Source organism: Chondrus crispus, genomic scaffold (genome assembly GCF_000350225.1).
Source record: "Chondrus crispus Stackhouse genomic scaffold, scaffold_172, whole genome shotgun sequence".
NCBI lineage: Eukaryota > Rhodophyta > Florideophyceae > Gigartinales > Gigartinaceae > Chondrus > Chondrus crispus.
In genome coordinates this window covers 134,098-159,604 of record NW_005179041.1, presented here as the reverse complement: position 1 = coordinate 159,604, position 25,507 = coordinate 134,098, and the positions used below count along the sequence as shown (strand labels likewise).

Below are 25,507 nucleotides of genomic sequence, written 5' to 3'. Positions count from 1 at the left end.
CGTGTACGGTATCCCGAAGACCCTGGACTCATGACTTTTGCACGCACCTGGATTCCTAAAGAGAGTTTGCTATAGAACTCTTAACATCCCAATTCGTTTGTTACATGTTACATCTAACTTTTGAGAGAGAAAGAGAGAGCGGGAGAGAAAGAGAGAGTCGGGATTTTTGATGTAAGAATAAGCTGTGTTCCGGTGTCATTTGGGGAGAGTTGTTGTTCTGTGCAAAGGTGGAACCTGGAGGCTGTGTAGGATGAGAAGGATGAGATGGAGGGCTACCGAGAGTGACGGTTCCCGTGAGACATGGTTTCGTTTTGGGGAATCAGGGCTCCAGCAGGGGGCCGGCTGGGAGCAGCTGTAGGGGGTGCGGGGGGGTTGGCTGCTTGAGGCTCAGATCTTTGGGGGCCTCCTCCAGAAACAGAACACTTCCAGGGCCATAAATTAGGATAATGCAAGGACAGCGATTCACATGCAGCATGGCTTCCCTTCTGTAATGGTGTTTTGCAATTTTTTGCATGATATTTTGGATCGAATATTTCCTACTATTCTCACTGTAAGACCACCCCTTCCTCAACTCCCATGCCCCCCGCCCCATGCTCCCCCCTACACTCATCCCCCTTTCAAAACGGCTGCTTAGCTGCACCGAACCTGGACAGAAATAAGCCACGAAGCGTCTGTGGACTGGTCCCTACCCCCGCTGCAAAGGAAGGATTCGAGTTGGACTTTCCCGTCCCTCCTCGAATGCGGCGTTGCGCCCATTCATTGCCCGCAACCCTCGCAAAGACTCCTTCCCGCACCTCGCCCCCTCTCCTCCGTCTGCCTGCCGTGCAGACATACGCCTTGTACAAACGCAAAATTGTACCCCCACCCTCCAAACGTCGCCCCCAGCGAGGGCCCGGCCGCCGAAGCGAGACCCGCCGCCACAACCGAAATCACCAGTCACAGCCTTTCATCGCTTCACTCACCATGCGCTTCGACATGTTTCGCAGACGCCCTGCCCCCCCGCCCTCCCCGGCACCGCCCTCGCCCGCACCGTCCACACGGTCCGCTTCAGGCTTTCGCGACAGCTTTTACGATGCCACTCACTCGTCCCCGGCACCGCTCAAACCCGTTCTCATGAGTCGCCCCTCTTACATGCGAAATTTGCAAGCCCGAATGGAACAAATGGAGAGAGTTCCCACTAGGTCGTTTTTCCAGTCATACGCAGGCGAATTTGACGTAAGTTACCTTCCATCTCTGTCTTTTTTTTTGCACGCAGAAGGCTTTTCGCATTCCCCGCGCGGGCTTGTTGTGCAGCCGCCACTTTGAAGATGTCAAAGCTGTCTGCAGTTAGAGATCTCCCCGGTTTGCGTTTCTCTAACCTCCTAATTTGATTTTCGAACGCTTGAACAACGTGTGTTCTTTACGTAGATGCTCCAAGGAGAAGACCGCAGGGCTTTTCGAAGGGAGCATGAGTTCGAGACTAGCACCAAGATCGAGAATTCTTACCGCAACCGATACGCAAACGTGCTCTCCAACGAACCGACACGCGTTAAGCTCCAGGATATTGCTCCGGGAGAAAATGACTACATTAACGCAAATCTAGTTAGAGGCTATGATAGCCATCCTGGCTATATCGCAACCCAAGCACCTTTGCCGGAAACAATGCCGCATTTCTGGCAGATGGTCTACGAGTCGGTCACGCCTGTTATTATTATGCTCACCCGAGAACAAGAAGATCATTGTACAGTGACTAAGAGCGAGAGGTATTGGCCTGCTGTTGGTGAAGATCTTCTATTTGATCATTACCTCGTTCATGGGCTTGAGGAATCGGTTAACCGAGCGCACGGGATCACGGAGAGGCGCTTCCAGGTTGCCCGCGTCGTGGATTCAAGAAAGAAACATGCCAAGGATTTGGTCGATGCCGACTCTTTGATTCCTCACTGCAGTGACGGCACAGTTTTGCAGACTCCAGCTCGGGGGAGGTCTCAGAGTCATTGCGACGAGGATAGCGACGACTGCGAGGACAATGAGGAACTCATGCGTCATCTCGAAGCAATTGGCACGGTGCTGGAGGTGGTCCAATTACAATACACCGATTGGCCGGATCAGGAAGTGCCGGAGAATCCTCACACTCTCCTCGATCTGGTGCGCCGCGTTGACACCCTGTGCAGGACTCAGCGTCTGCGGACTGGCGTACCGGCGCCTCCGGTGGTGCATTGCTCAGCCGGCGTGGGCAGGACTGGTACGTTTATAGCAATTGACAAGACGCTGAGAAGGCTATGGGATGCCTTTTCTCATCCTATTGGTGCTGGATGTCAACCTGTGTGTGTTGAGGAAATTCGAGAATTGGTGCGAGGACTCAAGAATGATAGAAGCCGAATGGTGCAGACGGCAGAGCAGTACCGGTTCATTTACGAGGCAGTCCTAGCAGGACTGAAACGATGGGAAACGGGGCATTTGACCTTTCCCAGGCGAATTACTGACAGTTCACAAGCAAGCAATGAAAATGGTCGGACGTCATCGCAAGCTGTAGATGATAACAAGGACGAAGAGTTGAGATCCCAGGCGCATTCATCGCCCAGGCACAGCGGCAGTGGAAGGGGCAGTGCCGGCCCGATAATCGGCCATTCGTCAAGGATACGGATGGATTAATGGTCTGGCATAGGAATTGAAGGTTTACTGTTTGGCCTGGAACGGTGAGATCTCCGTGTCGTGTACAGGTGCATGTACGTTGTGTGTATTAAAGTTATGCGGAGGATAGCCTACCCCGACATTTTAGCTAGTATCTAGACCAGTTTCGAGTGGCAAGGATTGTGTTGAAAGCTTTGATTCGCCGCGGGCGGAATCCTGCTCCGGGGTACCGTCGCGTACGTGCACAAAAAAGCGTGCGAACTCACGCTGAAAATAACAGGGTCCTTTGCTCTGAAACGCCTCCTTATCAAGAAACCCACAGTGGCCGCCGTGCTCAGTGACATGCAACAACACAGGAGCATCGCCAATCTGGTTTGCCGTAGGGAACTTTCGCCTTGACTCGTGGTCGAAGAAAGGGTCGTCCCTCGCATTAATCACATAAGTAGGCACTGTTATTCGATTCAAAACGGTCGCTGAATTAACCTTCCATCCCAAAAGCCATGACGAGAAGAAGAAGTCAGAAATTGATGCAACATGCAAGGCAGCAAGGACGAAAAAGTGCATCGGCGACATAACAGCACACGTCACACACAAGGTTAGAAATCAAAACGCGAAGCACTTGCTATTCCACACTCGAAATCGTTGAGCAACGTGCGGCGCAATCCGCATTTTGCTATCGTACCTCTTCGTAATAGTGCAAGCGATTCCTGAAGCCGAAGACCGGAGAAATGAAAGCGTCATCAATCTTGCCAACTCTATCCGCCTTGAGCACGCTGTCCACCTCGCACAAGCCAATGTCCACCCCGCTGTCGACCGCTTTTCTAAACTTGCTATGCATGGTGGTGACCATTCGCTTGCTGTATACATACCCCCTCCAGCCATTGTCCAGCTTCCTCTGGCATGATTCGGGATCGAACGGCACACAGGCGGCGGCGGCAGCCACGACGCCATCCAGCTGCAGGGCGCGCGGGCCGCGGCGCGCAAGATACTGGCACACGACGTTTGCGCCGAGCGAAAAGCCGCATAAATAAACATCCGGCGGTAAGGTGCGTTTTCGCAAGGCATCTACGCGCACAACGCGTAACAAAGTCTGGAGGTCCTCCGTAAAGCCCGCGTGGTAGAGACGCAAGGTGGAAGGAATGTCGTCCGTGCCAGAGGCGCACGTGCGGAAGTTGAGGGCGGCGACTTGAAAAGCGCTGTGGCCGAGGGCGGCGACGATGCGTCGGGTGACGGTAGCGTGGGAATTACTTTCGAGACCGTGGAGGACGACGGCTAAGGGGGGTTGCTTTGGGGTATGGGGTTGGCTCTCGAGCTCGGTGAGGAGATTTTGATCGAGGGGAGGAACGATGGGGAAATCGAAAGTAGGTGGGTTGGGAGTGAATGCGTAGTCGACGTGGAGGAGAGCGTGGGAATCATCGGAGGGGAAGGAGCGGCGAGTATAGTCAAAGGGAGGGGCGGGGGGGTAAAAGTGGGGGAGGATGGTTTGAAAGTGGGGGTTGGGTGAGAGGTACGGAAGGAACGGCAGGGGTGTGTAGGTGCGCACAGCGCTGCGGGGGGTGGATTGGGGAGCGGAGCGGGGCGGCATAGGGGGGATTGGGGGGGCAAGTTTGTGAGGCAGCGGGACGGGAGCAGCGAAGGAGAGGGCAGTCGACATCGGGGCCGGCGGATGGGGTGGGCGGGGAAAATGAAATGCAGCAGAGGGATGCTGCAGAGGACACGAAGGATAGCGTAGCAGCTAAGGGAGCGAACACGCTGGCAGGGGGGAGCGGGAGGTCGGTGATGGCTCGTTGACGTGGAAGAGGGGCAGAACATGTGATTAAAGGATGGTGGGATGCCGCCTGATCCGGATTGCCTCCATCTTCCGAGTTCCTACCTCCTGCTTTACAGTTTACGCACATGGCAGGAGTTTACCCGACGGCCCAAAATAAAACAAAACACGAAATCAACGGCGCGCCTGGCCCTGAAAAGTGAGCTGCACCCCATCTTGTACATACAGCCACCCGACAGGGCAACAAGGGAGGAAGAATAAGCTGGATCAGTCAAAAAATATCCCCTTGGATCTGCCGGGCTTCGATCCCGGTACTTCTCGTAGATTCTGCACCAATGAAGGCACGACTTCTTGCTACATGTTGCGAAACGAGCACTCTACCAATTGAGCTACAGACCCACGATAGGCATGTACGGTGGTGTCGGAGATGTGTTTATAAATACGCTGTTAAACTTCTAGAGTCGGGGGGCTATTTTTTTTCCAGTCCGTGAAAAAAAAAAATAGAATTCTTCACGGACTGGCCCCTGCTGTTAGATCAAAATGTGAGTCTTGGCCGCCTGTCCTGTGATAGAGCATCGGCCGCGCACACCCAGCGATAAATAAGGCCCTTTTTTCCATGAATGAAGGAACTCATGGAGGTACTGTATCTGCTGGTACGACGTTCCAGGGTGCAGGCTCCCAGGATGCAGGCATGCACAAGATAATATAGCAGACATGCCTCACACGCATCAGAAGTATGGTGTTAATATGCGTAGATTAAAAAGCACGCGTCTCCATGATTAAGTGGTAAGTCATGCACGCGGGTCTTCATTGAGAAAAGAGAGCGGGCGGTTGACGCTGAAGAGCCAGAATTCATGAAATCCGAGAAATTTTATTGGTAAATAGGGAGAAGGGGCGGGTGCAGGCCGTGCCGGAGGTCGCGACACTGTGATCGGGGGGTGCGATTGGCGGCCCCCACACCGGCGGGAAGCAATAGCTCCTGGTTTACAGGTGCGCGAGGCTGATCGCGTGTCACAGGCAACGATTGGGGCTCCCAGCGTGCAGCCTACAGTTAAAAAAAGCGGTGCCGTGCACGCCGCTGCACCCCGCCAAAAGCTGGCATCACACAACCGCACGGAGCGTGCTCCAGCGGAAGGTAGCAGCAAAATGGCGCACCCGCTCACGTCGCACCCTGCATCTCTAGCCTTCATACAATACAGTACAACACCCCCCCCACCCTCCCCTACATAAATGCAACAACTCTGCCTGCCTCTCGACGCCCTTCCCGTCACATCTCCCCCGCCCTCCCGCTTTCCTCCCCTCCTTCCCCCACCCCCCCCGCCCCCCCCCACCACGTTACCCCAGCCCAGCTGAAACACAATGTCTCGCTCCAACACGGCCACGTCTGTAACCCCACCGCCTATCTCGCTGGACCGTCTCTCCTTCCTCACCCATCGCATCACCCACCTCCTTTCTACACGTCCCGAGCAGGACGCAAACACTGCCGATCTCTACAACGCCCTCCTTGACCTCGACCGCGTCCTCATCAACCTTTCACACGACCCCACTTCACCCCAACTCCTCTGGATAGACGACGTCTTCGCTGCCCTTCGAGTCGTCTACCCAATCCTCAACCATCCCCAAGATTCCCCCTCTCCTCAAATCCAATCGCCCCTCCAATCAGACCCCCGCCGCTCCTCCTGCCTCTCCCTCTCCCAACAAAAGCTTCATTTCCAGAACCCTCTCCTCGCCCTCGCCCCTATCCCTTCCCTCCTCCGCCGCTCCGTCCGCTCCCTCATCTCCACGCAGCCACCCCCTCCACCGCAAACACCGCATCCACTTCTCAATGCCACAAAAGTTGTCAACGAGTGGGTCAACGCAATCCAATCTCATCAAAAGCCCTCCACCCAGGACGATTCCGAATCATGGCTCTCCCTCTCAGACGCTCTACCGCCCTTGCCCCAGCAGTATGCCTCTGCCCGCGATGAACTATACACAGTAGTTCTCGATTCCCTAATCGCCGGAGCAGACGAGGCACAACGCTCAGACTCCCCTGCCACAGTTGCAGTCGGCCTTCTCGGGCCAAGAGGCGTCGGAAAGACCATGCTCGCCGCGGAGCTTGTACATGATCCGGAGCTCACCAGGTCCTTTGCGGATGGTATCGCATGGATACAGCTCGGTCCAGATATCAATGACGAGGAGCTCGCAGACCAGATTATCCACTGCGTTGAGACTATCATCGCCGGTGATTTCCGCTCATCCGTCGCCTTCTGCGACTCTTTAAACAGTGTCGTCGACAAAGCCGCCAGAGTCCTCACACAGGTCTCAAGCCTCATCGTTGTTGACGACGTATCAGGGCCCAATGCCCAACGCGCCTTCGACATCGTCATCTCCGCTTTGGGTGATTCTTGCGTCGCACTCTACACCTCTCCCATTGATGAAGATGAGAAGATTGGCGAGACCCTCAGTCTCCAAAATGTCGCTTGCGTCGCTCGAGTGCCCATGACTGCCCTCCCACCCATGTCCCCTGACGCCTACGAGATCTTCAAAGGATGGCTCAAAGCAAACGATAGCGACACTGTCGACACTCCAAGTGATGAAAGAGCTGGTCAACGAGACTTGATTGTAAAAGCGTGTCATGGTCTCCCGCTTCCACTCGCTATGACGGCAGGTTTCCTCTCCAAGTTTCCGGATTGTTGGGACGAAGTTACACAAGTCGTCGACGGCTCCCCCTGTGGTGACGAAACCATCAAGAGGCTCATGGCCATGCTTTTGAAAAAGGGTGGGCCCAAGTTCCAGGCCCAACTGCTCGCAATAACATGCTTGCCGCGAGGGGTGTGGGTCTCTCTGTCCGCACTCGCAGATTTGTGGGGCGTAGACCACTCAGCCATTAACCTCAAGGCACGAAGGTTGGGTCGCTTAGCATTTGCAGAATACCGGTTGGGAGATTCGAGCGATGAGAGTCGCGTGCGATTTCACTGGCACATTCTTCGTTACTGCCATGACATGACAAGCACTGCCGACATCACCGCTGCGAATCGCAAGCTGCTTAGTAACGTTTCAAGACGCAAGGTGGCCAACGGCAAGCCGAGACGAAAAAGCGACTATGTCCCTTGGTGGGGCGCATGCATGAGTGACAAATACATTCGCCGAAGATTGCACTGGCACATGGCCCGCGCTGTTTCGATGGGTAAACTCAGTGACTTGATTTGTGATTTTCAGTGGGTGTGTCAGAGGTTGGAGCGCGATGGGCTCGTAGGGATGGGAATTGAATTCAGGCTTGGAATTGCGGCCGAAGAAAGAGAAGGAAAGACGTCTGAGGCGCAGGGTATCCGGCGTATGCTTGTCGCAGTCCAAGAAGCCTCGAAACTCCGTCAAGCAGAACGGCTGGAGATGAGTGCATTACCAACTTTTCTTATTTCGGCACTTTCCGAGCACGAAACGAAAAGCATTGCATGTACGCATTTTCTCAACTCTATCTTCGACAAGGCGAGGCGACCATGGTTGAGGCCAATTCTTCGCACTTCTGCCAGCTCCATATCTTCTCAGGAAGAGATCATGCCAACAGAAGACTCTATTGACTCAGACGCCTTCGTCGAGCAAACAAACTGCTTGGCCGCCACCGAATCGGGGTACCTTGTTTGTGGAGACAAGAAAGGAAACGTTTCCGCACATGACCCGAGGACGATGAAGGCTGTGCGATCATGGAAGTCTAGCAAAGTCGGGGGGCATCCCCAGTCACGCGGGGTCGGGGCAATAGCAACAGTGAAAAATTTCGTTCTATCGGGCCATTTTAATGGGCGCTTGTTTATGCGGTCCATTGACAGCGGAGACACTGAATTATTGCAAACACGACATCAGTCGCTGGATAAAATTACTTCCATCGCGGCCTCGGAAGACGGCATCATTGCGGTTGGGTCACACACTGGACAGCTTTTCGTGTTGAAAGGTGTGTATGGCTTCAACTGCGTCCCACAGCAAATCGACCTGGAGGGACACTGCGACATTGTCACCAGCCTTCTCGTCTTTCCGGATGGCCGGCGAATCGCGAGCAGTAGTCATGATGGCTTCGCTGCTGTTTGGGTCCTCCGATCGACAGGTTGCGAACGAATATCTTTGAATGGACACAAGCCTGAAATTGGTCACAAGGAGAACTATATCACAAACTTTGCAACGATTGCAGGTGGCAAGCGGCTGCTATCTGCTTGCCGCGGCGGAATTGTGAACTTATGGAATTCAGAAACTGGTGATTGCCTCTGGGCATTCCGATTTGGATTCGAATTCAGTTGCAGCCTATCGTTGCAGTCATTTGGTGTTGAGCTATGGAGATCGTCAATGAGCGATGCGGCGAAACCGAAGAAGCTCCTCAGGGTCGGGAACCCGTATTTAATTTCCAGGGGACCTGGGCCGGAGGATCTTCTGATAATTGCAGCTGGAATCAGCACTGACATTCGTGCAACAGTAGCCACAGAGAAGCCGATTGCAAGTTGGTTGGAAGTGTGGCACCCATCCACTCAGCGTATCTATGCCGTTGTGTCGTATTTCGACGGGCAATTAGGTTCGTACGAGCTTGTAACATCACTCAAGTGAAGTGAGGCTTCACACAAACTTAATAACAAGAAGAGTTGTTCAGATATAGTTGGTGGCACACACCTAGATTTTAAATGACACCTGTAAATAGAACGGCGCTCACAATCCCCATCTCCAAAGAGCTTAGTGGGTGTGCAGCATGAAAAGAGAGCGCTACCTTTACCCACAAGAATTGCTTGCTTACATGTCCCATGAAGGCAATTCTAAAAAAGGGTCTTGAGCTGTAGTTGGCAATGCAGGAGAAATAGGTGTGGAATATTCTTTTCAGTTTCGCCTTCAGGAAATATCCGTTTGCTCTAAAGGAACACCTCCGTGACAGCGTTTCGGCAAATCGTTCTGCAACGTTGTTCCATCGCATGATGTCATCTGGGAATGCCAATGCCTTCGAGGTCAAGAATCCACCATACTGTTGTCATCCTACCACACGTACCATACGTGACACGCGTCATATGCATGCCGTGATGAAAACGCAGAAAGCACAATCTATATCCTCAAGTGGACCGCGTCCACAGCATCTTGACCGGTTGAGAACACGGTGTCTCATGCATGTTAAACGGTAACTGGAACGCGAATGATTGTACTCTATCGCTGTCACGGTATGTATTCACTTGACGCCTGAACCACCCTGAAGCATTCGGACCATCTATACACAATTCCGATTTTGACAATCATGATTGCCGAAGTTGGCGTGTATTAGCAATTCATGTATGAGCACTCCAAAAACTATTCGATTCGACTGTGGGAAACAGGGTGCGGGAAACTGGCTTGCTCTCTACGGTCTTTATCCACAATGTCGCATACGGATCATGTACAGAAATTACTTTAATCCGATAGCCGGATGTACACAAATTCTATTCAAAACGCCCGTTCCGAGGAAGATAACAATCTATGCAACGGGGGCCACAATATCTACATCTCTACAGGTTCACAGCCACTTCCATCGCGACTGCCACTTTCTTCGTCAGCAACAGCGAATGTCTGTACACAGTATACGGCCCCTCTCGAATCGAAAGCGAATCCGATAACCACCTCTTCAAACCAGTCGCGCACCATGTTTTCTAAATGACCGCTCGAACCGATCCACTGGTCGACGCAAGCACGTGCATAGTCACCATCTTCGAAGTTGTACGCGATATTCTCGCCGCTTATCCTTCGACCACATCGCACTTCACTGTTTGCAGTGTCAAAGTTCTGATGAACCAGTCCTTGCCTGCGCGCCAGATTTTCAGCCCACCTATCTGCATTGGCCAACATGCTTTCAGACCCCACCTTCAACATCGTACTGACTCCATTGCTCCGCCGCACATCATTCGTGTATTTCACAGCCTTCATGCACCAACAGCGAGTGTCATTCTTCTCGCATGCACCGGGGCTCGACGGCGGGCCGGACGGCGGCGAAGCAGGTTCAGGTGTGGGCGTTTCCATCGGGACTGGCAGAGGTTCAGATACGGGTGTTTCCATCGGGACTGGCACAGGTTCAGTGACAGGTTCAGATACGGGTGTTTCCATTGGGACAGATACCGGTTCGGGCGACGTATTAGGTTCAGAGTCACCTCCGGATGTGGAGGGCATTTCCCCCATCTTTGAAGTCACAGATCTGCATCGATTCGACCCTCCAGCCCCGTTGCGATCATCTTTAACAGCGAACGTTTGTACGCAGAAAACGGCACCTCTGGAATCATACGCAAACCCAACAACGGCCTCCTCAAACCAGTCGCGTACCATGTTCTCGTAGTGCCCCGTGGAACCAATCCACTGGTCAACGCACGACCTCGCAATGTCTCCACCTTCGAAGTTGTATGCGATGTTTTCCCCGCCTAGTCTTCGGCCACACCTGATTGCGTCGTTGGCGGTGTCGAAGTCTTGGTGCTCCAATTCTCCCCTCCTCGCCAGTTCTTTAGCGTACTTGTTCGCGTTGTTCAGCTGGCTCATTGAACCAACGGTCAACATTGTGGAGACCCCAGCGTCTCTCCTGACTTCATTAGTGTATTTGACAGCTTTCATGCACCAACACTCCATATCATTCTTGCCACATTCATCCGGGACCATTCCAGAATTAGGCATCGTCTCCGACGTGGTAGGGGGCTCAGTAGATGTAGTGACTTCCGTCGTCATTGGGGGCTCAGTCATAACAGTGGCTTCGGTAGTAGTCGGGGCCTCCGTTGTAACGGAAGGCTCCGTGCTCGTCGGAGCCTCAGTGGTCGTCGTGACTTCAGTCATGGTCATTGGCTCAGTAGTCGTAGGGGCATCAGTCACTGGCGGCGCAGGTGATCCGGATGAACTGACTGCCTGGCAACTCGGTCCACTGGGGCTGCCGTTTTCACTGTTTTCGACCGCAAATGTCTGAACGCAGAATACGGCACCTCTGGAATCGTATGCAAATCCGACTACAGCCTCCTCAAACCAGTCGCGCACCATGTTCTCGTAGTGCCCTGCGGAACCAATCCACTGATCAACGCACGACCTCGCAATATCTCCACCCTCAAAGTTGTATGCGATGTTCTCACCGCCCATACTACGACCACACCTGATTTCGTCATTGGCAGTATCGAAGTCTTGGTGCTCCAACTCTCCCCTCCTCGCCAATTCCTGCGCGTATCTGTTCGCGTTGTTAAGCTGACTCTTTGAACCAACCGTCAACATTGTGGAAACACCAGCATCTCTCCTGACTGCATTAGTGTATTTGACAGCTTTCATGCACCAACACTCCATATCATTCTTTTCACATGAACCATCCTGGTGAACAGATCGTGGAAGAGCGATCGAAGATTGCGTTCTCGTAATCGAAGTGGCGGGATAAAGACCACGGACAACAAAGGATGATGCTGCGAAGCCTTTCTTTGACTGGAGCCGGGCGCTGGGCAAAGTACGGGCCGCTCTGCAAGCGCTGATGCAGAACAAGAGGAGGCAGGACAGCGTGAAAGCAGGTGCATGAGTTCTCATCTCGGATTGCGAATATTCTGACACGGGAGTCCGTACTGATAAACCGCGGTTTGATGTCGGTAGCTGACTTCAACCGGAGAGGGAAAGAGAAAGCTGGGGTAACAAACCTCTGCTCGGCACGGAACCAACCGAACACTTTATACGAAATCGGAATGCTGGTGCTTCGAGACGACTATGGCACATCTTTGCGTCAGCAAATGCAGCGAAAGGGACAGCTGTCGGACGAATGACGTGTTTCCGTCGGCTCTCTCTCGGGAGTGGGAAGCGTGGGCAAAGGAGAGGAAAGTTGGTGCGTACAAGAGGTTCAGGTAACAGGTACGTGGATAGTGAATGGAGTATCTTGTCAGGTTCTCTGCTTGTCTATGTTTGGATACAGTGCTAGTACTGTACCGATTAGCAGATAGGAAGATAAATCATTTTCTAACGGCATACCTTCTGGAAAGCATACGTTGTGATCGAAGAGGTTTGTCTTCCACGTGAATACACCTCTGCAGCTTGTGTTACGTACAGTAGCTTAGAAGTGAGAAGGAAAGACATGCCTCCCTCGTCCCAACAGATGGTAGACATTGTGGCAGGACGTCGTACAGTAGACAGATTCGGGACACTGTCACCGCATTAGTGAAAGACATCGGATCCAGCGACAGAGCCATGCACAGAGAAGCGGTCATGAATGAGAGCATCACGGAGAAAAGGGCATACAGCAACTGGGAAGTGGGTGAGCGAGGTTTGATCAATGCGCTGGTATAGATATTTATGTGAGGGTGGGAAAGTTAGATATTCGTGGCACGGGCCTGACAAGTACACGGCTCCTATTTTACATTTATAGAAGTTGTCATACAATTGTGTGCCTTTCGGTCACACTGCAGCGCCGCCGTGAAGCGAGAAATGAGGAGGGAAAATATAGACGTTGGCGACCTGGAGTTGAAGATAGGAAATGAAGAAGTACACGTACTTCATGTCTACCTTTTGAGATAACCGGTGACCTGATTGAGCTGGTACAGTAGTGTACGGTACAAGTACTACACTTACACAAGGATACAGTATCTTATGCTCTTCCTACATTCAGACCAACAAACTCGTCGGAGTGTATGGAGTAATTTCTGAATTGAATTGTGGGGGACATTCATAGAATAATAATAAATGTTGTCTTTTGGATCTATTTCAGGAAAAAATGATACAACTTGTTGAAATTTGGCCAAATTTGAGCACTCCTCGTATCGCGCTCATGAGCACCCACGTCGAAGCACTCCTGAGTGTGAAACGTGGAGCGGCAAGTCTCAAGACCCCCTGCAAGGACGAGCCGTTGGCACGACTATCCGACGAGTTCGTATCGCCACCAAAGCATGAGCCCATGAAACAACACGTAAGTCGTTTCCACTCGCCAGTTACATGTCCCGTCGTAACACTATTCAAATTTGTTGTTACGCATCTCAGAATATTCTCCTGAGCAAAGGTCCAACCAAGTTTACCCTTTGGCCTTTCGACAATGCAATGACTACAAAAATTGGAGACCTGTTGCTTTTCAACGAAATCTCGTGCACTACGTGGATACGGAATTATATGGTCCGTAACAACACAAGCCGGTCTATGCAGTACAACGTCGGAATTGATGCAGCTTCTGCCGAGAAGGAGAGTATTCCTTTCTTGCAAAAGATACAATATCTTGAATTGTGTCACACGTTGTTCTACTCCACCGTAATAATGTGAAATGGAACCCTGGAAATTGTCTCACAAATAAGTCTGCCCGACGCCTTTTTCACCAGAGAACTCTATATCTCAGTATTTGCAACGATAAACCAGTCGTCATCCTCGTCTCGAATTGTTAAATTACCCCGCCCGAGGCGCTAACATATCATCAAATAAATTTGTCCGAATCCCTTCAACCTCGCTCATTTCAATGCTCTCATGGCTTGAGCAGAAGCACAGGCAAAACGCACATGGAATACGAGAATGAAAACAGGAATAAAAATAGTGTTCGCGGAGCGCATGACTTGTTTTTATGGGTCCTTCAAAATTTCTGGCTATTGCCACCGAATGCGAATATGCTCGATTTCTCAATCAAAGTTTCTGCATCCAAAGTTTTCCAAGTTCGCGACTCTCACAGCGAGACATTGACCATGTCCACGAATTTCGCTCTCAGTGGTTCGAAGTGGAGAGCTCTGCAACCGTCAGTACCTCTCTCAAACTGCATTTCACGATGTTCGCTAACTACGTATTTCACTAAACTTCAGGAGCCCGAAAATTGGACTGTGGAATGCTTTCATTGCACTAAGCTTTTCCTGAGCATGCACAGTGTTCGCACTGTGGGCTAATGTGGTACCCTTCGTTGAAGCTGCTGTACCGAAGTTGGTACTACCAAAAAGGTACAGTATATTTCAACAGGAGAAAAATTCTAAATGCCAGGACTTGCTTATTTTGCTACTTCGGTTGCTTGTGATGTTTTTCTCAGGAGTTTGAGATACGGTAGTCGGGCCATTTTTAGCTGATTGTGCAAGTAATTTGCACTCGAGGATAGAACCCTTTTATCATTTCGGCGTTTTTCAGTATGGCAGTGTACTTGGTGTTTACGCCAATCGAGACGCGAGAAGGAACACACTATTCAAATCCAGGTAAGTGCGTGCCTACATCGTCAAGCCAGTGACGAAGAAACTCTGGGCTCTCGGCCCAATGAGGCCGATGAGGATGGGGCAATCCCCGTACGCTTTTCATCCGGAAGTGATTACGTGAGCCGATAAGTCGCATATGCATAAAACTGCATGATTCAGGGAATCAGATCGAAGAGAGATACTGTGCTGCGCGGCATGTACTCCACCTTGCGCCACGTCTGTGCTCTGATATCACTTCCGAAATTGATTCGGCATATCCACAACAATTTTCTGAAGATCGCTACTAGGAAGACACTAGAGAGGTGTCTTTAGAAAATTATTGTGGTTACGCTGAACATGAGAATGTGATGATGTCCGAGTCAACTCAGAGTTCGTTCTTGTGTGCTTAATCGCGGCTCTTCGTCTCTATGTAAGTTTGTCGTTCCCTTCATGCTATTTCTATAAACTGCACGATTCAAAAACTCTTGATCCCATTGAACGAATGTACAGTGTCTTAAACGCTGACTGCAGTGGTGTGGGAACAATGTAAACAAGATAATTGATCGCGTTTGTGCTGTTTAAGAAAGTAAAAAAATCCTGAAAGAACTGCGCCACCGGGTGAAGCATTGCTCCACGGAGACCAATTCCGTTGCGCAATTCATGACGTTTTTCGAATAGGTACGGGTAATGGTGGATGATTACGTGAACTATCTCCATAGAGAAGTGCAAGAATGTGATCAACAAAGTGCACTTACTCGAGCTTCTTTTGCAAGTGGTGGTACTTTACGTGGACGAATGCGGGCACTATCCGAGAAGGCCTGTGCTCAAACAGGATGAAATCCCGCACCCTCTCATACCCCTTAGCTTTACTAAACTCCTGCGAGTACTGTAATTTACCCCGAATCCTTGGAGGGCTGTCGAGTCATCGCCACGCTTTCGGAAGAGCGAGGACGGCTCCACCCAGTAGTAGGGCGATATGTGTGGGTTGTCCACCGGCCTTGAGTGCGGAATATTCGCACGAGGGCGTGGTGGACAACGTGCTTGTCGACAGGGAGTGCGACAGCAATAAAGCATCAAAAAACTGCCTGGCACGGAATGCACTACATTCCATGCGAAGCAGTGCATTCAGTGCAGTGCAATATCACCATATTGCACCCAACCCAGTGCAATACCGCGATATTGCACCGAGCGGAGTGCATATTGTCGGAATTTGCCCGGGGAGCGGGCGGGTGATCTGAAACGTGTCCACGGGGGGGCGCGGGCCACTGGGGCTCTGTGCGCGAGGCGGGGCATAGGCCGGTGTGGCGCGAGGTGCAAGGCAGGAGGACGGGCCTTTTAGTTAGCTGCCGGTGGTGCGGTTGGGTTTGTTGGGGTAAGTTGTTGTGTATGGGGACGAAGACGTTCACCGTCTTCGTCCTCAACCTTTATACTCCCACTCGACGCCAAGTCGGGTGGACTAAAAGTGTACTCACCCCCCCTTTTAGTGGGGTGCTACCTATAAATGTGCCTCTATCAGGCTTAATTAGGCGTTTGCCCGTTTAGGTAATGAGGATCCTTTAGGAGGATCCTCAAGTTGTAAGTAGTTGAATTGTCTACGTGAGGTAGTGCCACCCACTAGGGACAGGTGGCACAATCTTAGGGATTACGATATTGATAGACTCTGGTAAAAGTTGTGACACTCCTCTTAAGAATAAAGTGGGCACCTTCGGGTGCCTCACGACTTGTCGATCCACTGTTCGATAGGGTGACGTAGTGTTGAATCTGTCAGTATTTGATCTAGAACAGTGCATCGCTTGGCCTTTGTGAGGGCGTCAGCAGGGTTGTTCTCGGAGCGGATGAAACCGATATTCCGTAGTTCGTTCCGTTGATATGAATCTTTAACCACCTTGATGTCGATCATTAATCGTTTTTCTGTGGGAATTGTTGACTTGGTTATCACGTCGAAGAGCGATAAGCTGTCTGTGAGCATCGAAATAGGAATTGGTTGGTTCGTCATTATCTCCATGTCCTTTTTGATGGCGAAAGTCATGTCGAAGGCGTCAGCGAAGGCCATAGTCTCGCTTCCTAGGACTGATCTAGAAACTCTTTTGGACTTGTGTGATGACCAATACAACGGCTGGCACTTGTTTTCCTTGTCAGCCAGGAACACGATGTACCCAAGTTGGGACGTTCCGTCGTAATTGTTGCTATAGGCAGCATCCGAATACGTTTGCAGTCGGAGAGAGCCTTTGTCTAACTTTGGATAGAGAAGTCTCTGTTCGGAGGTTTTTCTAATATGACGAACAACGGAGTTGAGAAGCTTTCTGTGGGTTGACGGATCTGAGTTGAACCTTGTTTCGGTGACTTGCGTTGATTGAGCGACAGCACATGCTATATCAGGTCGGGTTTGTAGGAGCCACATTAGCTTCGCTCGAAGAGAGCTATACTGCGCAAAGGTGACATCCTTAGGTAGAGAATCAACAGTCTTGATGTAGGGTTCTTGATGGATACAGAATCCGTTGCTGGTTGTCTCAATATTGACACCGCTAAACTGTATCCTGTCAAATTCTCTATCTCTACACTGGAACCTCTTCTCAATATTTTCACTTAGCTTTAAATACTCTGCGTCTCCGGCATGTAGACAGTCGTCGACATGCGTAGCACACAGACCGGCGAGCTGATTCGCAACCTTCTTGAAAAAGAGTGCACCATCTGTAGTACTTGCACTCATTCCAACGTCTTTCAAGATGTGGTCTCTTAAGGTCCTTCCCCAGTAATCTCCACTATCTGCGAGGCCATATAGTGGTTTTAACAGCTTAAGTAGTCGATTGGGACCAAGTTCAAATTCTGGTGACGGCTTAATGTACACATCTCTCATTAGCTTCTCTGCACTTTGAAGATAAGCCTGCGTAACGTCAGTTGAGAATAGTCGGAAGCTAAATACTGCTGCTAACCCTATTAATATTTTGACTGAAAACTGTCTGGCCGTAGGATTATCGTGAACTAAAGAACATTTCAGTTTGTCAGCGTAACCTTGAACAACATAGCGAGCCTTGTGGACTTCTTTGTTCGTACCGGAGTCCTTGATTGTTAGGAAGAAGCGGCCTCCCACAATGTTAGCATTACGTGGTACTTCATCCTTAGTAACAATTTTCCAGGTCTCCCTCTTGACGAGTCCTTCTATCTCCTTCTTTTTAGCTGCATAGAACTGGCGTGCTCTAGGGTCACTAGGTTTGATTTCTTCAGTGATAAAGGAAGAGAAGGGAGTCTTTGGAGCAAGGGGAGAACGGAATATTCTTGTTTGATAGTGGATAATGGGACTGTGATCTCGGTAATATGGTTTCAGTTGGAAGGCGTTGAACATTTGCCTGTATGTTCCTTCCCTGTTCTGAATAGTTATCATTCTTCCTTGAACATGCATAACTATAAATGGTCCTAAGCAGTTCTTATCCTGTTCACTAAAGACTAGTACTTCGTCTCCTAGTTGATATGTCCTATCGGCTGCTGGAGGTATTTGTCTTGTTAATGCTGCTTGTATTCTTCTTTCGGCTATGATTGCATTCATTCCCATCTGAGCAGACGTCAGTAGTCTCATTCGTTCTTCTTGGGTTGGAAGCTCAGTGCTGATGATGGGAAAACGAGGAGTTATCCCGAAGGCGAGAAATGAGGGTACAAGCCCGTTTTCTCCGATTGTGTCGTTCATAGCTTTTACCGCTATGCTGAGAAGAATTTTATTGTGTGCTTGGGGGTAGTCAGCTCGCACTTTGCTGTAAATTCTTCTCAGAGGTTCGTGGAGTCGCCCTCCGATTCCAAGGGAGCTGTGAGCTTTGACTCCGGAAATTCTGAGCTGAATGCCGGCGTGGTCAGTGAGTTGGCGCCAGCGATCAGAAGTAAAGGATGATCCTTGGTCAACGCGGAGACGGTTTGGGTAACCGGTGTACATGGTACACCATATTTGAATGAAGGCTAACCAAATACCTTCAACGCTTTGGTCGAAGTCTTCATCGAGGAAGGCAGCAGCTGAGAAACGAGTGGCCGTGTCGACGATGTGGGGTAAGGCCTTTCCGTCTGGGAACATGAGGTCCATAGATAGTTCTTCCCCAAACTTAACGGAATCCTCCGTTGGAAGGGAGGCCTTGAAACGAATGGGGGTTGGTCCCAAGCGCTGACAAGTGTCACACGCTTGTTTAATCTGGTCCAGGACCTGTTTGGTTTCCTGGTTCGTTTCGTAAGGTCGAGCCATGCGGAGCAGGTTGTAGAGTTTATCCGTGGCAGGATGGGAGAATCCTCTATGAAGGCGCAAGAGTTCTGGAGAAGAAAAGAATATGTGCTCACGTTTTGGCCATTCGAGATAGACATGGCCGTTCTTGCGAAGCAGAGGAGTTCGTAGTTGCAGTTGAGGACAATGAAGGTGATTCGTGATAATGTTGACGAATATTCCGTACTTATCTAGTAGATCTAAGCCTATTAGTAGTGGTACGTCTGAGTTAACTACATCTACTTGTTCCATGGTAGCGTGAGCGTCCGAAAGTGGTATCATAATGGTCAAAGAGCCTAACGAGGGTTGACGGTCGTTGCCAAAGCTATAGCGGTTGTTGTTGGAAACGAGTCTAAACTTTGTGCCAGTGTATCGACAGTATGCCTTAGCCTGTCTTAAGCCGATTACTGTGCGTTGTGCACCAGTGTCAAGACATGCTCCTTGCCAAGGAATCCTTTGAGTTGAAGCAATGTGGCTCTGGTTGTAGACAACGAATTCGTGGTGACGTGGTCTTCTTTCGCTGTGGCGTGGGAAACGAATGAGGCGGCGACTTATCGTAGAACGACGTTCAAGTTTAAACTTGCATCTCTTTTTAGCGCGGACAGTTTCAAAATATACAGTTTGAGGTGTATTATCTGGGAGATGGGAACTGTCGCTCGCTAAAAATCCGATGGATCTATAGTCCGATGAGAATTGGTCTTGTAGCCGTAAAAGGATTCGTTTTTCACGTGGTTTTTTACAGCTTCTTCTGTCTCGTCGGTGTCACTGTCAGTCACGCTGTCAGAGCCATCTGAGTGTTGTGACTCAGAGCTGTTTGGGGCATTTGGTTCTTCGAAGTCTTCGAAACAAGTGTCATTATGGTGCATGATGTCTTCCACTTGATTACTAAGTTCATACAGTATGTCCTTGACGTGGTTAGGGCGCGCTTTGATCATGCGTCGTACATTGCGTATGACAGAAGCGGGTTTAGGGCATTCTCGGATGAAACGATACTTACTACCACAGTTGTGGCAGCATCGTACGTTCCGAAAACGGTCCTTTCCATTTATGGAATCCTTAAAACGTTTGGACGGTCCAGAGAAGTTGCCACGAGGATTTGACGAGGAGGATCCAGGTCGACGGGGTATACCGTATGTATTTTGTCTTTGGAAATGTATGCCGGGGAGTGTTGGCATCATTGACGGCGTTCTGGGGGTCACGCTTACGGCTTTCGTTCTGTTTCTGCTCTTGGAGCCAAGCTGCATCAAGTGCAGTATACATCTGCTGAAAAGTCCAAGGCGGCGTGGAAGCAAGGCTTTGAGTCAGAACAGGCTTAGCCCATTCTGTTCCTATCACGGCGTCGTGAAGGTACTCTGTCTTATCGGGATCTGATCGATGCGTTTGGGGCCCTTGTGGTGTGTACCGAGTGATGGTTTCGCGAAGTTCTTCGAGTGCTTCGCTGACGGAGCAGTTTTTTGTCTTGAGAATCTGTGACAGGCGAAGATTCTGCAATAATTTTCGAACTCTGTTCTGCCGCGTAATGCTGTTGAACTCTTGAAGCATCCGTTGGACCGCTGAGTCGAAGGATGCTTGGGTACCAGCAATGGAAGTGCGATAAAATCTTTTAGCTTCGCCATCAAACACATTGTGAAAGTATCGCAGCTTCTGCTCTTCGTTGAGGTTATAATCATCAGCGGCGTCGCAATAGTTATCGATTACCTCGTTGATATCTTCACCTATTTTTCCCGAATAGCGTTCCTCTCTTTTGAATCGAGAAGCAATGTTATGCGCTATCTTTGAGTCCATGCTAAGATGAGAGGTGGGTTGGCTGCTCTGGTTGCTATGGTTGACCGACGGTGATGTCGAAGAGGAAAGACATGCAGACAGGTTCGCGTTGGCAATAATGCGGTCGGGTACATCGGTGAAGAACATGTCGACCAGGCCATACGCAATGCGGTTACTTCGGGGGTGAGGGGTATATTGTAGTCCCTTAACCGTGAGGTAATCCCTGAGAATGCGAAATAGCGTGTTGGGTCCTTTCAGTAACTCGCTTGAGTATAACACTTCGGGCGGGAGGTCGTCACGGAGGGTGTTGACGCATTCTTCATTTGAAAGTTGAGGGTCTTGGGAAATGACAGCCGCTAAAGCGGCTTTGATGTCGGCTTGCGTTGAGGAAGACGGGCGCTAGCCGTCAAGGGTTGCCCTTATTACTTCTAACGTTACCATAGTAGCGTAAATGGGTAACGCTAATTTCCCAATATACTGAAGGTAGTAATACGGAAGAATACACAGACCTGTTGTGTCCAAATATGTCACCTTGGATACGTGTCCAACTGTGTATCCTTAGATACGTGTCCAGTTGTGTGTTCCTAGATACGTGTCCTACGCTTGACAAGTGTATATAGCTATACACGCGTATATAGGGCAAAATTAACTTGAAGAAGTACAGTACAGTACACGTGTATTGGTGGTACACCTGGACCTGTGTGCAAACGTGTACACGGTTATGTAGGTTTAGGTTGTGTTCCCGTGTCGTTTGTGTTGTGTACTCTTCAAATCGATGTTGACAAGTGTCTTCTTCAAAGTTTTTTGGAATTTAATTCCTGACGTTGAGATTTAGTCAAAATTTAAATTTGCGCGCGTAAAATTTTAAATTTTAATTGAGGCGGGCCTCTCGCTGACGGCGCGCGTTCCTAAAGTGGATCCGGGAGCGATTGTGTGATTCGAAATTGTGTCTGTCGGCAAACGGGAGATCACAGAGCTGACAGTGTAGGCGCGCCGCGAGATCCTGGAGGCGGATTTGTGCGCGCGCGTGTCGGCTACTCGCCTCGTGGAAAGACAGTTGTCGCCGCGAGGTGAAAGAGCGCGCGCACGGGCGACAAGTGTACACCGTTCTATTGCGGGGAGGTGGTTGCGTCGGCGACGTGCGCGCTGTTCTGCCACACGCGCGATGTGGCGTGCGCGGAATTCGGATAGTGGCGACGGTTCGTCCTCGTCGATTAAATCGATGGTGGACGAGGCCGAGGAGGCGGAACGGGCGGCGGTTGTTTCGTCCAATCGGTAGCCGTCTGCCTCTATCTCCACAAGGGGCGGCGCCCGAAACTCACTGTAGTCTGAGTCAGTGGCGAATGTCGAGGTGACAGGTGTTGTTGGGCGGGAGTTCCGGTCGGCGGCGGCGGTGGCGGAATCTAGATCGGGGGCGGCGGAGTCGGGATCGCCGGCGGCGGAGTCGCGATCGGCGGCGGAGTCGCGATCAACAGCAGCGGAGTCGCGATCGGCGGCGGAGTCGCGACCAACAGCAGCGGAGTCGCGATGGGCGGCGGCGGACTCGCGATCGGCGACTGCAACAGCAATGCGTCGCCTCTTGGCAGCAGCTTCTCGTAGTACAGCTGGATCGTTGGCCGCTCGTTTGAGCCGTGCCATAAAAATTACCAATAAATTGGTCACACGTGTGTACGTGTGTGGTATTACACACTAGCAATTATTACACAGTAATAAATTGGTAGTGTGTAAGGAACCCAAATTTTTCTTGAAATTTCCAGGGGGCTTTGTCCGTAAACTTATAAGTGTCGGAATTTGCCCGGGGAGCGGGCGGGTGATCTGAAACGTGTCCACGGGGGGGCGCGGGCCACTGGGGCTCTGTGCGCGAGGCGGGGCATAGGCCGGTGTGGCGCGAGGTGCAAGGCAGGAGGACGGGCCTTTTAGTTAGCTGCCGGTGGTGCGGTTGGGTTTGTTGGGGTAAGTTGTTGTGTATGGGGACGAAGACGTTCACCGTCTTCGTCCTCAACCTTTATACTCCCACTCGACGCCAAGTCGGGTGGACTAAAAGTGTACTCACCCCCCCTTTTAGTGGGGTGCTACCTATAAATGTGCCTCTATCAGGCTTAATTAGGCGTTTGCCCGTTTAGGTAATGAGGATCCTTTAGGAGGATCCTCAAGTTGTAGGTAGTTGAATTGTCTACGTGAGGTAGTGCCACCCACTAGGGACAGGTGGCACAATCTTAGGAATTACGATATTGATAGACTCTGGTAAAAGTTGTGACACATATCAGTCATATCACGGCGCATCCATATCGCACTCCCGGTTGACAAGGCCCGATCAGTGACCAGTCGAGTATGGCCTTCACGACGCGCTTCTGCACGCAGTGTAGTGCTGAAGAGGCAGCCAGCCTCCTCAAAACCGCACTCGCCCATCAAGGCTTATTTACCGATGATACGGAGGTATCGTTACTGCTTGAAGTTTTGGCCATGGCGGCTCGCGAACTCTACCCTTGGGTAGCTTCAGAGCCATTTAATGCTGTGGGAGTATTCTCTGAGACAGCTGGTGCAGCCCTGCTGACCGCATTCCCGTACTCTAATACTGTGCGTATGGTTAGATACATACCATCATTTGCGCAGGGCAGGGAGTCTGCCACCGCCGACGCGCCCCGCTGTGAATAGAGCGAAAGCGTCTACCAGCGACTGTCTATGAAGAACTCCAGAAGCCTAGATGATTGGGAAAATGTCAAATTCGTGGCCTCGTGTTGCTGTTACCGCTGTAGATTCGGCAAAGTAGTTGTTGCGCGACATGTCCGTAATAAAACCTCCTCGTCTGTGTGCGCGGCCACCATCAGGACGCTGTGGACACCTTTCGCCATTGCAAAAGAGCTCCCTTTCCACTCTGAAAGTACATGCTCAAAATGATCCTAAACGCCCCCGCACGTCCTATGGTCGGCACGACCCCTGACGTCGACGAGACTAGAGTCGCGCCCGTCTTCAAGTTTTTCTCAACGACAATCGTAACGACGGTGGCGCCTTCCCCATGGGCAGCAGCCACTAGTGCAATAAAGCAATCGTTTCTCTCCTGAAGGCCCTTGCTTGTGGGATGATTCTGTGGTCTCCGGTCGGAAGGGCTGTTGGACTTGCCTCGGACACGGCTTCCAGGTTTCAGACAAACAGCGGCCTGCCCCCGCGAAGGATGTCAGTCATGAGGCCTTCATGGGCACTAAAGTATGCAAGCCGCGCCCCTATACGACAAATCATCGCCAACAGGTCACATCAGTAGTAGTCCAACCCCGTCCAGGAAAGATTAACGGTTCTGCCGCGTGCGCTTTCCCCATGTTCTCGTTCAGCGTGATAGTCGCATCCATATGCCGCACAGCTTCTCACCAATCCCTGCCGAGCACTGCGCCGAGAGAATGGTCTAGAGGCCTGGAGCCGACCTGGTAATGATGAGCTCGCTCTCATATTCAACCTAGCCGCCATTGCGGGACACAGAGGTTAATCTCCCAGTGTAGCGGCGAATTTGGTTCCTTCCCTTAATAAACATCGGTGCGTTCACTTGCAGAGCTTTTATCAAGGTACATTCAGCACGTAGACGGGTGCCAGCTAAGCACACTCTCGTCTCCGTATCTGAGTTTGCCATATCCATGTCGGTCGACACCTGTAGCTACAACGTCTAGCGGGGCGCACGGGAGATTGCACAGAGAAGGAGAGTACAAACACTAGCGTATAGATTGGATAGAAAACAGACCAGAACACACTAAATGTACTTTCGACCTCACAGCTCTTCTCTTGTTTGGAATTCTTTCGCAGGTGGTGAAGGGTCAAAGATTCCGTATCACCACATGTCTACTAAGCTGTGAGTATCCTTTTTTTCTCTAGTCTTCTCGGTTGAGTCCAATCTCAACGAAAGGTTAGCCACGCTTCTATTAATGACTTCATTGTTTAATGCAATCTTGAACTCATGCGTAGCTCCGGTCCATTTTTATTTTGTACCACTAGAGACTGGCAATGTCGCTTTCGCGGCTGTTCGATTCATTCGTCCTTCTGTAACACCGTACTGATACGAAGGAAGATTTCTTGACTAAGAGCGTTCTGTGGAACTACCCAGGGAGAGTCGGAAATAAATTTTTATGGATATGTGTCAAACACGGTCTGGTCGAGTTGACCGGCCTCTTTTTGCAACTCCCGGGCTAAGAGCATCTCCAGCGCTGCAGCTAAATCTATTCCAATTAGGACGCGTGTCAGTTTTCTAGCTGGTCGCTGTCTTTGAGCACCCCATGTTCCAAATTGTTTGCAATGCGCTATGCCGAATGCGCTGCTCGTCTCCATCGCGCGCACTCGTTAACCCGCAGGACGACATGGACTCTCTGAACGACTTTGGCGCCATGTAGTTGCTAGCTGGCTTCCCGCCACCCCAGGTGTTTCTACTGTGATATTTAATCAGAATTAATGGTCGCGCGCCCTAATCAGCTTGTGACGAGCTCGTGGCAATCATCGCTTTGGGATATATCTCGTTGCAAATCGGCCTGATTTGCCACGAGAAAAACTCCAAACGCCGATTTAGAATTCGATTTACGATGCAAGTTGCGTTCTTGTGTCGCGGTGGAGACCAAACTTTATCCTGATTTGGTAAATATCATATTTGGACCGAATTTGCTGCCGCGGTGGAGATGCTCTAAGTAGCAATGGTGGGCTATAGCACAGTGGTAATGCATTTCGAACTGGGCGCGGGGTGTATGCTGATGTTCCCGCGCAGGGAATAATATATGTATGACCAAAGGGTTTCCTACTCCTGCATAGGGTGAGTATTTGTGTGGGGACAACAGCTGATAGGACGAAGTTGGTGACGCCTCAGGGAGGGAGATGGAAGGCTGCTGACGTCCGGTATTTGTCCCGTTTCTTGCTGGTTGCTATCTAGAATAGAGTTGCGCTTCCGGAGGACTCTTCCGCTTTGCTTTACCTCAATGCAAATACGTACAGTATACGAAGGGATGAGTGATACCACGGGAGGCGGGAAGAAGGTTGAGGTGTTTTAAAGGAGGCATGATTCCT

The 25,507-nt window shown here is 50.8% G+C and overlaps 3 protein-coding genes; 2 read left to right on the top strand and 1 right to left on the bottom strand.

The window, feature by feature from the left end:
* The first annotated feature begins 300 nt into the window (after nucleotides 1–300).
* CHC_T00003091001 (hypothetical protein) lies at nucleotides 301–2,742 on the top strand. XM_005714150.1 is given in 4 exon segments: nucleotides 301–354; nucleotides 556–1,215; nucleotides 1,408–2,631; nucleotides 2,632–2,742. The coding sequence occupies 3 exon segments, from the start codon at nucleotides 301–303 to the stop codon at nucleotides 2,629–2,631; spliced, it is 1,938 nt and encodes a 645-aa protein (XP_005714207.1). The 3' UTR covers nucleotides 2,632–2,742.
* Nucleotides 2,743–2,754: 12 nt separating this feature from the next.
* CHC_T00003090001 (hypothetical protein) lies at nucleotides 2,755–4,195 on the bottom strand. The gene is made up of 2 exons (XM_005714149.1): nucleotides 3,293–4,195; nucleotides 2,755–3,093 (listed from the first exon to the last, which is right to left on the bottom strand). The coding sequence occupies exons 1-2, from the start codon at nucleotides 4,193–4,195 to the stop codon at nucleotides 2,755–2,757; spliced, it is 1,242 nt and encodes a 413-aa protein (XP_005714206.1).
* A 1,542-nt stretch (nucleotides 4,196–5,737) lies between these two features.
* CHC_T00003089001 (hypothetical protein) lies at nucleotides 5,738–9,052 on the top strand. XM_005714148.1 is given in 2 exon segments: nucleotides 5,738–8,947; nucleotides 8,948–9,052. 1 exon segment carries the CDS (start codon nucleotides 5,738–5,740, stop codon nucleotides 8,945–8,947), a length of 3,210 nt encoding a protein of 1,069 aa, XP_005714205.1. The 3' UTR covers nucleotides 8,948–9,052.
* Nucleotides 9,053–25,507: the final 16,455 nt, after the last annotated feature.